General features: G+C 47.7%; 1 protein-coding gene across 4 annotated transcripts in view; it reads left to right on the forward strand.

The window, feature by feature from the left end:
* LOC137433060 (uncharacterized) overlaps positions 1-15,587 on the forward strand; it is a 214,014-nt gene extending 198,427 nt beyond the window's left edge. For 3 of the 4 annotated variants that reach the window (XM_068125489.2, XM_068125486.2, XM_068125487.2), the window contains exon 11: positions 10,762-15,587. In XM_068125489.2, coding sequence (XP_067981590.2) covers positions 10,762-11,295 — 534 coding nt within the window. In that variant the 3' untranslated portion in view covers positions 11,296-15,587. The remainder of the gene's footprint in view (positions 1-10,761) is intronic. The other variant, XM_078783908.1, reaches the window with a different exon arrangement.
* The last annotated feature ends 1,068 nt before the right edge of the window (positions 15,588-16,655 follow it).

Here is a 16,655-nt window from a genome sequence, read left to right on the forward strand (position 1 = left end):
TGCAGGTGTCTCTTGCTCTTCTTGTGGTGCACTTGGTGTTAATTATTAGTGGTTCACCTGTATGGCATAGGTGCCCCGTTGACCCATAGGTCCATCCCCGGGTGGTGCTTGGCCGCAAACGAACTGCGGTCCATCGTGGGTGGCCACAAACATTGCGGTCCATATGGTGTATCGATCCCGGCAGCAAGCAGCGAAAGTGCAGGCCCACAACTGCGTCGCCAGCACCTCTCTCTCCTCTCTCTCTACCCCAAAGCCAGATCCTCGGAGGTGGGAGACAAAAACAAGACAAGTGAGCAAGGTGGTAAGGGCGCAAAAGTGCACGCAATGCAAGGTGATGCACACTGGGGGCACATGGGAACCAGGTGAGACAGGTACGTTCCTACCGTACGCCCCCCCCCACCAGGTAACCTACATGGCCCCTCCCTTACCCCTTACTGTATCAACAAAACACAACACTACCCATAAACATCTACTTTACAAATCCACAAACATCCCTACTGTCTTCCCCGTTCCTCCCATATACCAAATTCGTCTTCTCTCCCTCCTAACCAATCAAATTTGCCATTTTCAACTCTCATCAAAATTTGCCATTTTCAACTCAACATCAAAATTTGCCATCACCAATTCATCATCAGTCCCTCCTAGGGAGGGAGAGATGGAATCACCCCAATGTCTCATCCACGTCGTGATGCGTCTCACAAATCCAACAGCAATTCTCATTTCTGCAACACAAACAAAGAAAACACAGGTGTGGAGTCATCATCATCACCACAGGTAAGTGGCTGCGTATGGTGCGACAGGTTCATCAATCCTAACTATTTCCTAAATGACTTTAACAACTTTACACTACCCGGGGTCTTTCTCCGGCCAAACCATTGGCCCTCTTACACTATGGGTTCTAAAAACCAATTCCCATTGGCCAGACTGTGGTGCTCTTCAATTTGGGGTCTCACTCCCCCGATTCATCTCCCGGTGCCCTCGTACAATTTCTGGGCTGCGACGTGTACCTCTCCCAGTGGGTCTACCCACCTGCACACCTCCACCACTGCAGTTGCCTCCGAGCTTACCTGCTCCTCACCCTAACCTAACTACCTGGGGAAGGCCCTCTGGCTCTCTCCCCACTCCGTGCCCTCTCTGGCACTGGGCTGCCCGATCCACACCCGGGATCCTCAGGCACCCACTCACAACTACCGGCTCCCAGAGCCCACCTGCGGCCTCACCTGGCCGACATCCTCACAGTGGTGGAGTGCCCAACCAACTACACACACTAACAGGCTACACGCCCAGCCATTTCCACAACACTAATGCACCCATTCACAACACCATTCTGCAACCGCACCACAAATGCCAATATCCAACCACAATTTACCTGTACCCTCTACCTAACACTTACACTACCCGCCCCGGGTACTCGTGAAAGGGGTCCACTCTTCCCCCATCCACACCTTCGCACCATGCACACCACTCCGTACCACTCACTCCAACTCTCTCCACACACCTGTACCTGCACACCTGTGCTCTCACACCTGGTGCCACCTGCACCCTTCTCTCCCCAAGCGCATTCGCGCTGATCCACACACTCACTACTCATACACTGCTCCACACACCTGTCCAGTTGCACCCCTGTGCAATCACACCTGTTCAATTCTCACAAACACGGCATCATCTCAGCTAACTACTCCCTTCTGAAACTTGCGCTTCCCAGTCGTCCCTTTAAACTATTGCGCTCCCACGTCATTATCATCCATACTAATCTACCTGCGTCCCCACTACAGGTATCAGTCACTAACTAAACTTAACGTCACCTAAGGTCAATCCTCGCTAGATCCCTACACACCATATCCTAACCCACCCGGGCTAGTTTTCACTGCCATACACCCCATAATCTATTGCTCCTTTGCCCCCCATATGGGAAAGATGGTGGATTTGCCATCCCACCACATCGGGGGTCTCTCACTACCAATTTTGCACATCAAATTTCAACAAATCAAAAATTTGGCCAATCACTACCCATCATCTGCCAATCACTACTGCCAATCCCTTGCCAATCATCAAATTTTGTTTTTCTCCAATTTTGGGGCCAAAACACTAACCTCATCACCCAGTCTACTCACTAATACCTCTCGGTGCGCCAATTCCCGTCCAAAGCCCGGCTTCGTAAAGCCAAACAATGAATGCTGGTTGTTTTGTGCCAGTGGCTGGATGCATCCCGCATTCGGTGCAGGGAAGGAGGTTTACCCGGGCCGAGATCCCACGCACCATCTCGGCACGGAGCCATCCCATGGCTCGATCTCGGCCTGCCGGAATGCCTCACCAAAAAGTGGTCGCCATGACGACCCTTTCTATCGGGCTGCCAGCTCCGCCTAGTGGAGCCTGGATGCGGCCGTTCAAAGCGAGGCCCGGCACGCACCGAGGGCCTGCTTCGGCTAAAAGTCGCTCTAACCTCTAACCCGTGTAACGTCGATGCTTCACCTGGACGCTTACACCCCGCAGCCCGTTCCTTGCTCACACATCCAGCCGTGCCCATGCTCCTCGTACCGTTCCTTACACACCCAGGCACACCCATTCCACTCACAGCCTTGGTCACACACCTGACCACCGAACACTTTGGCACACATTCGTTGTTCGCACACCTCACCAATACACCTCTTCGCGCCCCCTCCTCGGTCACCTCCTCTGTGACAATCACAGGTGTGCTCTCATTCGCACACCCAACCACGTGCCTCACCACCAACTCCAGCGTGCATTCCCACTCACGCTCTACCATTCCAGGTGTGCATCCTTCCATCCCAGGTGTACATCCTCGCTCACCTGTCACAACTAACTCACGCTCCATGTCACTCTCACTACTTTCACCTCCACTCGTGACAACGCACTCACCCTTACTCTTGACAGCACACTCTTTCCCCATGCACCTGTCCGTCACACACCTTTCTCGCGCACACTCTCCCGTTACACCCTCTGTAACACTCACCACAGGTGGACACTCTTCCTTACTTCTGACAGCGCACTCTTTCCTCATGCATCTGTCCGTCACACACCTTTCTCGCGCACACTCTCCCGTTACACCCTCTGTAACACTCACCACAGGTGGACACTCTTCCTTACTTCTGACAGCGCACTCTTTCCTCATGCACCTGTCGGTCACACACCTTTCTCGCGCACACTCTCCCGTTACACCCTCTGTAACACTCACCACAGGTGGACACTCTTCCTTACTTCTGACAGCGCACTCTTTCCCCATGCACCTGTCCGTCACACACCTTCCTCGCGCACACTCTCCCGTCACACCCTCTGTAACACTCACCACACCACGCTTCCATGTGCTCCCTCGCACACGCGCTACGACCGACTCACTCTCGCCAGCACCCTCACTCCTTGGCACGCACTTTTTCCTCACACACCCCAGAGTCGGACTTCCTCGCACACCTCCTTTTTCGCACACCAGACCTGTCGCACACTTCACCAGTGGCCTCTCACGAACACCCGGGTCCATCTCGACCCCCAAGCTTATTAAATCCCCTGGCGCATCATACGCACGACCATATTGGTCACCACTTACACCGGGTCCTCTTCCTCTTCGCTTCTCCTCCATCACCTGCGAATCCCTCATCCAGTTAATGAGCACATCATCACGATCCAAACACAGACTTTGGACCAATTCTTTTATCTCCTCTTTTATCTCTTTCTTATCCCCTCTCCGTCGCTTCTTAATTTCGCTCACCCCTTCTTCCACTTCTTCTAATTTCTGCTTCACCTCTTTTATTCCCCGGTACGTCTCCTCAAGCTCGTCCTCCAAGGCTACCTTGACCGTTTCCATGTGCGTCCTCACCTGCCGGTCCTTCGTCTCCATTACCTCTATCACCTCGTCCAACCTCGTTGTCAGTCCCTCACGTACCATCTGACATTCCCTCTTCGTCGCTACCAAGTCATTTTTTAGGTCATTTTGTGTCGCTTTTAACCCTCCTATTACCGCAGTGTTCCTTTGTACCTGCTCCACTAACTCCATCTGTCCCACCGTCAGCTGCTCCACCTCCTGCGTCAGGTCCTCTATGCCCCCTTGTAACTTTACAGTCCCCTTTCTCACCTCCTTCTCCATGTGCTCCTTACAGTGCCTCACCTCCTCGCGCACTCCTCCGACCTCCTCACTCACACCTCTTCTGATCTCCTCTCCCATCACTTGCATCTCCTGCCCAGATGCCACCCTAATCTGCTCCATTTCCTCCCTGTGAGCATCCAGTTTGGTTTCTACCCCCATTCTGACCCCCTCTATCTGCTGCTCCATTTGTTTAACTTCCCTTTCCGCTTGGTCCCTCATGTCCCTCAATTTGCCTTCCATACTGTTTTCTAACCCCTCTAACCCTTTTTGCATCCCTTCCATTTGATTCTCTTGAGCGGCCATTCTGTTTTCTACCCCCGTTAACCCCTCCTGTATTTCCCCTAATCTATCGTCTAATTTCCCAAATTTCATGTCTAATCCCTTAAAATTATTGTCTAATCCCTTAAAATTATTGTCTAATCCCTTAAAATTATTGTCTAATCCCTCACTGGTACCCCTCGCTTCGTCCCTCATTACCCCCATTTGCTCACTCTGAGCCCTCGCTTCGTCCCTCATTACCCCCAATTGCTCACTCCGAGCCCTCGCTTCGTCCCTCATTACCCCCATTTGGCCCTCTAATCGCCCACTATCAACCCTCATTTGGCCCTCCATCCTATCCATTTTTGCATTCAGTTGGGTCAAGAATAATCTGAGGTCAAACCCGGTTTGCCCAGCGTCCCCAGCCGCCACCGCAGGCTCGCCCTCCGCGGCGCCGCTATTTTGGGACCCTTCAACCACGTGAGCGAGCGCGCCATTTTGCGCGCCCGCTACTTCGTGCGTGACGGCGCTATTTTGCGAACCTGCCGCCCTCACTGCTTCGCTCTCCTCATGTCCCTCAATTTGGTCCTGGACCGACCCTGCTTCACTCTCCCCTACCGGACCCCAGCCGTCTTGATCCGCCATAGCGCGACTTGCAAAACTCGGTTTTTATTTTTTTTATTTTCGTAAAACAAATTGAAATTTCGCCGTTATAATTTCGCGCGGGAAACGCGCTCCGAATCGATTTTCCCTCCCAAAATTTGGGCCTAACTAATTTAGTCCCGGGTTCGAATCCCACTCCTGACACCAATTGTTACAGATACGACTTTGATGGTATGGTGGGCCGAGCGGGATGGCCGCCGTATCCGTACAAGTTACCCCGATTGCACCCGGGGTTGACTAATCGCGCTATGCTGGCTCAATAAGAAAAAGAAGACACCCGGCTGGATTACAATCACACAATACGACACCAGGGATACGGTTCTCAAAGGTTGTTATTACAATTGCGGAAGGTTTAGATTACAGGGACAAGAGGGAAACATAGGAAGGTGGGCACTTAAACACACTTATATTATCCCCGGACAGACGACAGGTAAACGCGGGACAAGGCTCACTCACACGGGGTTTGATGGCCAGGAAAGCGGGTAGCGATCGCTCCAGGTGCACCTGTGCTCAGGGCAGGATCACGTACGGTGGTGTCCAGAGATGCGTGAAGGTATCACAGCGCTTGTGGGTCGCGACTTTGGTCTCAAGCTGGGGAGGTCGCTCAGCGCTCGGGAGGGTGGCGTCTTTTCCTTCCAAGCTCGGGGCGCATCTCACGTCACGTCCGGCGCGGGGCCGCGTATATCCGGCGGGGAGTCACGCCCTCGCTCGTTAGCTCCGCCCCATATGGCATCGGCCCATGGCTTCTCATTGGGTGCGGGGGTTACCGGCTCCGCCCTTGACGAGGGGCCGACAGGGAGCCCCCTTCTGGGTAACCCCGTCGAGCACATGTTCAATGGCGGCCAACCGAGCCGGAGTGAGGACGCAAAGCCGCTGTTGTTGTGGTTGTTGTTGGAGCTTGAGATGATGGGAAGAGATGCGGGGAGGTATGGGAAGGTCCTAAACTCCTACTGGTGCCATATCATCACATTCTGGTGCAACGAAGAGTCATAATTAATGGAAACAAGTCCTTAACTGACATAGATTAAGAATAACTAGCAAGATGTCCTATAATTGTCTACGTGTGGTGCGGGGGACCTGGGCACGACATTTAATGGGGGGATGAAGGGGAAGATCGGCTCTAATGGGTGTTGTTTACAGACAATGGGACTAGGGAATGGGGTAAGGGAGAGTTGGGGAGTATCGGAGAAAATAGGGGAATATTTACAAGCGGATATGGAGGCCAAATTCCATATTCGCAACAATATGTTCATCTTTCATTAATCATCCACTTTCTAAACTCCCCCCTTGCCCCTCCCCTTCAAATCTCCCCCCCAACCATCCCTCCAAAATTCTCCCTCCTCCCACCTCCTTCTCAAAGCTGCCTCCTCCCCACTTCCTCTCCCTCCTATGTCATACCTCCACCTCCCCCAACCTTCTACTTTCCTCTGCCCCCCCTCAAACAAACTCTCACTGTGCCTCATTCCATCACCATCAAACCTTTCGTCCTCCTCATCCTTCCCTTTCTTGTAACTCTTCTGTAATCTCTGACACACTATCAACTGCTCTTCCTACATCCCCCTCTCACCCTTCATCTGACCCTACCCCTCCCCTCCCCTGTCCTGCACCCGATGCTCCCCCTCTCTCCTCACTAATGGTGTGGACCTCAAACATCCGGGGCCTTCGCTCAAACCTGATTGATCTCTCCATTCAGGTTGCTTCTGAAAATCCAGACTTGATCTGCTTAACAGAAACTTTCCTCCTTCAAGATGTCTCTGATTCCTTAATATCTCTTCCTGGTTACTCCCTCCTCCGGTACGATAGACCTGATCCTCGTCCTGGTGGTGGGGTGGCTATCTTTATCAAAAACTCTCTTCCTCACTCTCCCTGCACTGCCCTCTCTCCACCCCACCCACAGGAGTACCTCTGGCTACGGCTTCCTCTCCGCTCCCACCTTTTGTTCATATGTGTTCTGTACCGTCCTCCAAACAGTGATGACTCCATTTACATTTCTCTGTCGGACAACATGGACCAACTTCTATCAACTCATCCAAACTCTCTCTTCCTCATATGTGGCGACTTCAACTGTCATGCCAGCTGGCTGGGTGTGGGTTCATCTCTCACCAGCCATGGCACCTCAGCAAAGGACTTCTGCGACTCATTGGGACTGACACAATCTGTCAATTTCCCGACCCGGATCTCAGTCAATGGAGTATCTTCTCTTCTGGACTTGGTTATGACAAACTTCCCTGCAAATGTCTGCTGCTCTTCTTCTGCTCCAATCGGTTCTTCTGATCATGTGCTTGTTAAAGTGGACATCTCACTGGCCATTCTCAGAGAGCCTCCTCAGCGCCGACGAGTCTGGCATTTCACTCAGGCAGACTGGCACGGTCTGCAAGCAGCCATCAATCAACTGGACTGGTCTCCCATCTCTAATGCCTCTGACATCAATTCTTCCTGGGAATTCTTCCAAAGCAAACTGCTCTCTCTCATGCACAGATTTATCCCATCTCGTCTTCAGTTGTCTTACCCTTCCTCCCGTCCATGGTACACTGAATCTTGTGGTGAGGCAGTTGCCCTGAAACAACTTGCCTTTGCGTCTTGGAAGGCAAATCCAACTGAAGGCAATCTCAGTTCCTTCCACCAAGCTCGAAACAAGTGTGTTTCTACCCTCAGGAGTGCCAGGAAGCACTATCTCTCCACACTCAAGATTGAACTCTCAAACCTGTCTCCTTCCTCCAAATCCTGGTGGCGTCTGGTCAAATCCGTTTCTGGTGTTTGTTCCCCCTCCATGCCCTCCCTTACCTCAAATGGCTACACAGTTGACACCGCACGTGACAAAGCCGAATGCCTCAACTCTGTGTTTGCCTCAAAATCTTGTGTCCCCAACCCATCTCTCTCTGTTCCCACCTTTCCCAGTCGAACCCAACTGCTCCTGGACTCTGTGTCCTTCTCTCCTGACAAGGTGGAGAAGTTTTTATCAAACCTCGACTCTGATTCTGCAACTGGACCAGATGGCATCAGCCCTCGGGTCCTAAAATCCTGCTCTGCCGCTCTATCTCACCATCTCTCTGTTCTTTTCACCCTCTCTTTTGCTCAAGGTCATCTGCTAGCATCTTGGAAATCAGCAAACATTACCGCTTTCCACAAAAAAGGTGCAAAAACAGATCCTTGCAACTACAGACCAATCAGCCTGCTCCCAATTATCAGCAAAGTCATGGAATCCATCATTGCTTCAGATATCAAATCCTTCCTCTTCTCCAATGGCTTGATCTCTGATCATCAATTTGGATTCAGACCAGGTCATTCTACTCTGGACATGTTGCTTCTGCTGTCTCAACAATGGATGGAGGTCCTCAATGCCAAACAGTAAATCAGAGCTGTCTCACTTGACATATCACGTGCCTTCGATACGGTCTGGCACCCAGCTCTGCTCACCAAACTCACCTCCTATGGTATTCAGGGAAATCTCCACTCATGGCTTGCGGATTTCCTCTCTGGTCGTAGGCAACGTGTGGCCCTGAATGGATTTCTCTCATCCTGTTCTGGCTGGAGTTCCCCAAGGTAGTGTTCTGGGCCCTGTGCTATTTCTGGTCTTCATCAATGACCTCTCCGACTCTCTGGAAAATCCTCTCTATCTCTTTGCTGATGACTCCACTACCTGCCGCTCCATTCCTCATCCCTCAGATCGGCAGTCTGCAGCCTCCTCACTCTCTGCAGACCTGGACAAAATCACAGACTGGTCAAACAAGTGGAACATGTCTTTCAATCCTGACAAATCTCACACTCTTACAATGTCTCTCCGAAAGGACCGACTGGACAACCCTCCCATCTACTTTCTCAACAATCCTCTCCAAGAAGTTCTGTCGCTCAAGCTTTTGGGTCTCACTATCTGCCATGATCTTTCTTGGGAAAACCACATTTCCAAGCTGGCCTCCAAAGCCAGTCGCCGACTGGGCATTCTCCGTCGTGCGAAGTCCTTCCTTGGCACACCTGAGCTCCTCACCGCGTACAAGGCTTTCATCCGCAGCTCAATGGAATACTGTTCCCCCCTCTGGGCTGGTGCTCCTGCCTCACACCTTGCTCGGCTTCACGCTGTTGAGGCCAAAGCCCTCAGAATCATTGGAATCTCCTGCGATGTAGTCAACTCCAAGGGCCTTTCACTCACTCACCGCAGGCAGGTTGGTGGTCTTTCTGTCTTCTACCGACTCCTCCGGCCTTGCTCCCCCAGCTCTCTCTTTGCTCTGTCCCCCCAATATTCCTTCAGGTCGCACAAGATCTGCCTGCAACCCTCTTATGGTTAAACTGCCAAAGTCTAGGCTCTCTGCTCACCTTCACTCTTTCATTCCCCTTTTCTCCCGCCTCTGGAACAAACTCCCCCACTCCCTTCAATCCCACTCCTCCCTCCAGGTCTTTAAAACAGCTGTTCACCACCATCTCTTATCTTCCCCCATCGAAAACCTTGATCTTTTCTACCCCCGGTAATTCACCCCAGAGTCCTTGCAGTGTTCATATGTTTTATTCCTCTCCCACCTCCCCCCAAGTCCTGCCGATGTCCCTGCTCTCAAATGTTGTGTTTGTGTCCTTCCACCTCTCTCCCCATCTTGTCTGCCGCTCCCCTTGTTTTTTGTGTTTTGTGTGTCGGTTTGTCTTTTTGTGTGATTAATGTTAGCTCTTTCACGAGCCTCGATCTTGTATACAAAAAAAAAAAAAAAAAAAAATCCAAAACCTTGATCTTTTCTACCCCTGCTAATTCACCCCAGATCCACCTTGTTTGAAATTCCAACTTCTTTCCTGGAAGTCCTGGCAGTGTCCATATGTTTTATACCTCTCCCACACCCCCTTCCCATGCCTCCCACGCCCCCCCCCCCAAAGCCCTCTCCCTTCCACAGATCTCTCGATGTCCCTGCTCTCAAATGTTGTGTTTGTGTCCTTCCCCCTCTCTCCCCATCTTGTCTACTGCTCCCCATGCTATATGTTTTATGTGTCGGTTTGTCTTTCTGTGCGATTAATGTTCGCTCTTTCACGAGCCTCGATCTTGTATACAAAAAAAAAAAAAAAAAACACCCTTCAAAAACAGAAGAGGTGGCTCGCACCATGTTGACTGTAATGAGGTGAGGTGAGGTGAGGCCTCGCCTTGAGTATTTTGTTCAGTTTTGGTCACCACATCTGAGGATGGACAAAGCTGTCTTCGAGAGGGTTCAGCACGGAGTGACTACATTGATTGTGGGATGAGCAAGGCTAATGTATGAGGAGGAAATGAAGGAGAAATGGCAGGACATTGAAAAGGAGGCGACTGCGAGGGAATCTGATGGAGATGTTTAAGATAATGAAGGGTGGAGACAACATAAATGCAGAGTTTTACCTCCACTCATTTATACACCTTTCCTTCCCCTTGTGTAACTGCCTGCCCGAGTCTGTCAAATCCTACTCTTCCCTTCAGGACTCCTGAGATGGCGATATATCCCCACTAGTCTTACGTATCGGTGAATTCCTTTTTATCTCTCTTCCGTCCTCTTTGCTTGTTTATTGGCCTGCTTGTTTGTGTCTGACTGTTTCCCCATCTCCCAAACTTTGCTATTTACCCTTCCATCATCTATTGCTCTTCCATCAGCCTAGATTTTGATGCAAAAGTTTCATTTTTGTGCCTTTATTTTAAGAATTTCCTTCCCTTCAAGAAGGTAGCATCACTGTAGGATTAGGAATGGTCACAATGAAATTGGGCCATTTATCATAAAAATCTTGTATTGTTTTTCTTGCAGATTTACCCATTCCAGGACCATCGATGGCATTCCAGCCTGGAATGCAGAGGGCTGGGCTTGGCCTGTACGGCCACATCGCCATCCGCGGCCCTCAGTGATGAACAATCCAGGACAAATCAACGAGACAACAATTATTCAGGAAATTTTGTTCTTCCTTCCCCACCACACACTCCAGCTTCTTCTTCATGTAATAATGCACATCGTGAAAGTGCAAATGTGCATGTTTGTGACTATAAGAGGTTAAATAGGGAATGCTCTGGAATGCTTGGTGCAGAAGGTAGTGAGAAAAGGTTCGCACGACATGGTTCTCCAGGAATTCGGGACGTGCCTGCAGTATCCTCGCACGGATTGGCTGCAGCTCCCAATGATACGATACTTCACAGCCACAGGAGGGCTGACAGTATCCTGTACTTGAAACGCGACATTTTTGAATGCTGCTCAATTACCAACAATGCCATGGGGCCACTGCCAGCATCCAGGCCAACCAATGAAAATCTGCAGCCTCCTGTAAGCGACACTCGGTTGAGGCCGTAACCCATGACCTTAAATCAAATGTGGAATGGAATTCCTCTCCTCATCGACGTCCTTTGCAATCATCTTGTGATTTGACGAGTGTCACTGATGATATGACAGTTGTTATTCAAGTGTGAGGTCCCCTCACCTTTTAAAGACTGCTTTTCTGCAGTACTTGGTACCCTAATGAAAAGCATGGTGGGGTACGAGTCAACTTTTACCATACGAGTATATTGTGTAAAATATTTTTGGAACTCCGTGTGTCGATGATAGCTTGGAGTAGCAACTGAAAGGTATTTGCTCAAACACCTGAAAGATCAGTTTTCCATTGAGTGAAGGTTTTTTAGGCTCGTGTTTCCACAGCAGAGAACCATGGTGTCACCGTATCGCATATATCTGACGTCAGCTCAAGGGGGTCATATAGAGGGGAAAAAAGAGATTCCTCGCTTTAATTTCCTCATCCGTTAACAGTCGCCATTAAACTTAAGGTTGAATTTGAACCTTTTGACCGATGGTAAGAGATATGGTGAGATCCCTCATCCTATGCATGGTCTGCTTTCATGGTCTTCATGCTCTGCGGGGACAAATGCCCTCTAAATGTGGTCTCTCTCATTGAACCTGTGTTCAAATTTCGTAAACAAGTTAATTTAGTGCCCCTTTGTGTTTGTGCCATGTCTTAAGGTAATGTAAGGAACACAATTTTAAACAAGACAAAGCATTGAACAACAAAACCTCACCTAGGTATTCGTCTCGGTGACCTCATACACCCAGGTGCTATGTCGAAGTCGGCCACCGGGGGCGATGTTTGAAAGTTTATCTACATGCGGACTCGCGCGCACACACACACACACACACTGACATAATGATTCCAAATGGCTATCCCTTCCCTTTGGGAGTGGGCGAGGATAACGATGAGGCCCACTTGCACTTCATTACACAACAAATAGTTCGGATTCAACAACACATTTGGCGTGTCAGTTTTCACAAGCTAAATAATATCGTTAAAATCGATCTGATTGATTGTACATCCTGAGAGGTTAAATTGACTTACGGATTACAGTTGTTTCCATCTGGTAAATATATATATATATATATCCTGTGTTCATAGCTGTATATGTAACCTGTATACAGTAGATATACTGTCTCCCATAAGTTTTAATAACAAGTAATTCAAATTCAAGATGCCATTTGGTACGTATGTTTACCTTGCATTTTTATATTTGCTTCAAAGTTAATTCCGGCCAATTTCTCCAACAAATGCAAATTATTCCTTATTTGGGACGGTTTTTAAATTCCATATGCAAACAACAAATAAAACGCACAGTTGCACTTCATGATGCAGATAAATGTGACCTCAACCTCTGGACGCAAGGCAGGTTCAAGGTGACCCTTTGTGGATGACCGAAGGTGTCTAGTGCTCTTGTATTCATTTGCCAAACAGGATGAGGATCATCTTTGGATGTAATCGCATATTCTCATTGCATTGTCCGCTGATAGAGATTGCTTACTCAGGAGTGTTAACTCTTCTTTATGGTGCTTGCGTCGATGGATCAGTCGTAAGAATCTGGCGTTTATCCAAGGTACCGCCATATTGTGGCCAAATGATCAGGAACAGCCGAGGAACTTGAATATCCACAAGTGAACATGAACCAGGTGGTACAAGTGTCACCTTTTAAAATAATCACAATGACGGTTGTCCTTAAGTGATTTTTGGCTGTTATTCTTTTATTCTATTAATATTATGTTATTCTTTAAGTGATTTTTGGCGTGTGACACACCTTGGTTGGTTGGATGTGAATTCGTGTTTGGGATTAGCTGTGCCATAAAAAGGGGTGATTTGTCCTCCAAGTTACCCAAAACAAACAAAGGTGTTCAAATCTTATGGAACACGATATGACATTTGATTTCGGATTCCTCCATGCGGGCATCAATGACGATGAACAATGTTGGTTTTTGGTGTAATTTGATTTTTGTAAATGCATCTATTACCCCATTTTGAATGTTTATTTACCTGGATGAAGTCTTGTACATAGATGGATTATTCGGATTATTTACCGGAGTAAATGATTTATTTTATTTTTTCCGCTTCCTCAAAACCTTTCGGCAGATCTTGAGTAGCGTGAGTTGGTTTGCGAGGCCCGGGGCATTCATTCACTTTATCGATCATAAAGACATGATGCCCTCTAAAGAACGTTCACAAGGCCAATGGGCATTATAAAAGCGAAGCACCTACACCTTGTATACCATGTTATGATTATTCATCCGTGATTGATCACAGAACCATCTACATATCACATCCGCTCAATGGTGGACTTTTCTTTTCACTTCATGCATACTTGGTTCCTGCCAGGCCACTTATTTTTCCCCCTATTTTATTTTTGTCTCATCAATCATCCCACCTCATCTGTCATCCATTTCTTCCTTCTCCTTTTTTGATGTGATGGAGCTGCAGTCCAAACAAAAACCACATGGTAGATGGCAACCGAAGTATCGGAAAAGACCAGGCCACTGGTACTCACAATTCAAGGTAGCGTTGTGTGGTTTGTTCGGGGTGATGGAAATATCTCACCTTTTCTTTATCAAAAGACATCGTTAAATCTTTAACGTCAACCATCTGATGTTAACAGACTTGTCGTCCGGTTTATCCGAGGGATAACGCACGCATCGATGCCTCTCCATGCATGCAAAGCACAAATCCACCAGTTTATAGTCAAGCCAACCCCAGACACGACAGGTAAAAGGGAAGTGTGCTTGCTGTGTCTGCATCATACTGCCGTGCAGGTATTCTTAACCCCAGACAAGGCAGGTAAAAGGGAAGTGTGCTTGCTCTCTCCGCAGCATACTGCAGTGCAGGTATTCCTAACCCCAGACAAGACAGGTAAAAGGGAATTGTGCTTGCTCTTTCCACAGCATACTGCAGTGCAGGTATTCTTAACCCCAGACAAGACAGGTAAAAGGGAAGTGTGCTTGCTCTCTCCGCAGCACACTGCAGTGCAGGTATTCTTAACCCCAGACAAGACAGGTAAAAGGGAAGTGTGCTTGCTCTCTCCGCAGCACACTGCAGTGCAGGTATTCTTAACCCCAGACAAGACAGGTAAAAGGGAAATGTGCTTGCTCTCTCCACAGCATACTGCTGTGCAGGTATTCTTAATCCCAGACAAGACAGGTAAAAGAGAAGTGTGCTTGCTCTCTCCGCAGCACACTGCAGTGCAGGTATTCTTAACCCCCAGACAACACAGGTAAAAGGGAAGTGTGCTTGCTCTCTCCACAGCATACTGCAGTGCAGGTATTCTTAACCCCAGACAACACAGGTAAAAGGGAAGTGTGCTTGCCCTCTCTGCAGCATACTGCAGTGCAGGTATTCTTAACCCCAGACAACACAGGTAAAAGGGAAGTGTGCTTGCTCTCTCCGCAGCATACTGCAGCGCAGATATTCTTAACCCCAGACAAGACAGGTAAAATGTAAATGTATACAGGTGTTGTTAGTCGGTAGTGAAAGGGGCCAATGATGCATCTTCAGTTTGCACACCACGTCGTTTCATCACGGACGTTTATTGGATTCCGATGAAAACGTTATAAATTTGTACCTGTGTGACCTACGAGTCTGCCATCTTATTTGGCTTCTTTGGTGCCGCGGAAGTTTGTAGCTGAACCTTTCTGACCTTATGTAGCCAACACACCACATTGGACAAGTAATGTGGCCATTGCCCTGTGAACAGTACATTACAAACTTTCACCTGGAACATCAAATGATACAAAATACGGATTCTCGATCAGTCTGAACAACAATTAGTTTATTGGCAATCTTTGTAACCAGGTACTCTGGCCTCTAAAGGCCTCTAAAGGCCTTTAGCCTCTAAAGCTTAAAATGCCTAAATGCTTAAAGCTTAAAGCTAAAGCTCTAAAGCTTTAGCCTAAAAAATGGCCTCTAAAGGTGGTTTTTTGTAACCAGGTACGTACCCACAATTGTCACGTACCTTTGCTGCAGGTACTTTTGACTTTGTTTTTGAATTGAATTGTGTCTTTATACTTGTAAAGGTGTTTAATTGGTTTCTTCGGCCATCGATATTTAGGACCGTTTCTTACTTTGCGTTTCGCGCCTTATTTATTGGGATCGGGAAGGGGTCGATTGATTGCATGGTTTTTGATGACTCTCGGATTCGATGATGTTGTTCAATTCTCAATCATTTCTGGTGTGTAGATGCTGGAGCTAAATTGGATGTAAGTTGTTGCGGTTTGTGAAGTTCTCCCTAACATGTTCTGGGGACATTTCTAATAATAACAATAATAAAAGAACTTTCAAACTTGTTGAACACATTCTACTGATTATGTTGATTACACTGCTAAGCTATGATTACACTGATTATGTTGATTACACTGATAACCTATGATTATGCTGATTACCTATGATTACACTGATTACCGATGATTATGCTGATTACATATGATTATGCTGATTACACGGATAACACTGATTAAGCCAATTACCTATGATTACACTGATTATGCCAATTGCCTATGATTACACTGATTATGCTGATTACACGGATAACACTGATTAAGCCAATTACCTATGATTACACTGATTAAGCCAATTACCTATGATTACACTGATTATGTTGATTACACTGCTAAGCTATGATTACACTGATTATGTTGATTACACTGATAACCTATGATTATGCTGATTACCTATGATTACACTGATTACCGATGATTATGCTGATTACATATGATTATGCTGATTACACGGATAACACTGATTAAGCCAATTACCTATGATTACACTGATTATGCCAATTGCCTATGATTACACTGATTATGATAATTGCATTTGATTACATTGATTATGCTAATTACCTATGATTACACTGATTACGCTAATTCCCTATGATTACGCTAATTACCTATGATTACGCTAATTACCTATGATTACACTGAATATGCCAATTGCCTATGATTACGCTAATTACCTATGATTACACTGAATATGCCAATTGCCTATGATTACGCTGATTGCCCTGATTATGCTAATTGCCTATGATTACGCTAATTACCTATGATTACTCTGATTATCATTGAAGATTTCTCAACGTTTTACCATCAAATATGAATCGTTCTTGTTCAGTTCAAACCTTCAATGTGATCATTTTATTTGTCATCTTGTTCACGGTTTCCGATTTGTTCGTTAATCAAACGAACACTTCAATTACATGAAGGTGTCTGTGTGTCCCATTTGTGTCCGTTATTAAAATGCCAGAGTAATGTCCGCACCGCAAACCTCCAGTGATTTGACAGATCTTGTGGTTCCGACTTCAATATCGGAGGAGCGGCGACTAATCAGGCATTTGTCGCTGGGGGAGGACATAAAGGAATTGGAC

Source organism: Myxine glutinosa, chromosome 8 (genome assembly GCF_964187855.1).
Source record: "Myxine glutinosa chromosome 8, kmMyxGlut1.1, whole genome shotgun sequence".
NCBI lineage: Eukaryota > Metazoa > Chordata > Myxini > Myxiniformes > Myxinidae > Myxine > Myxine glutinosa.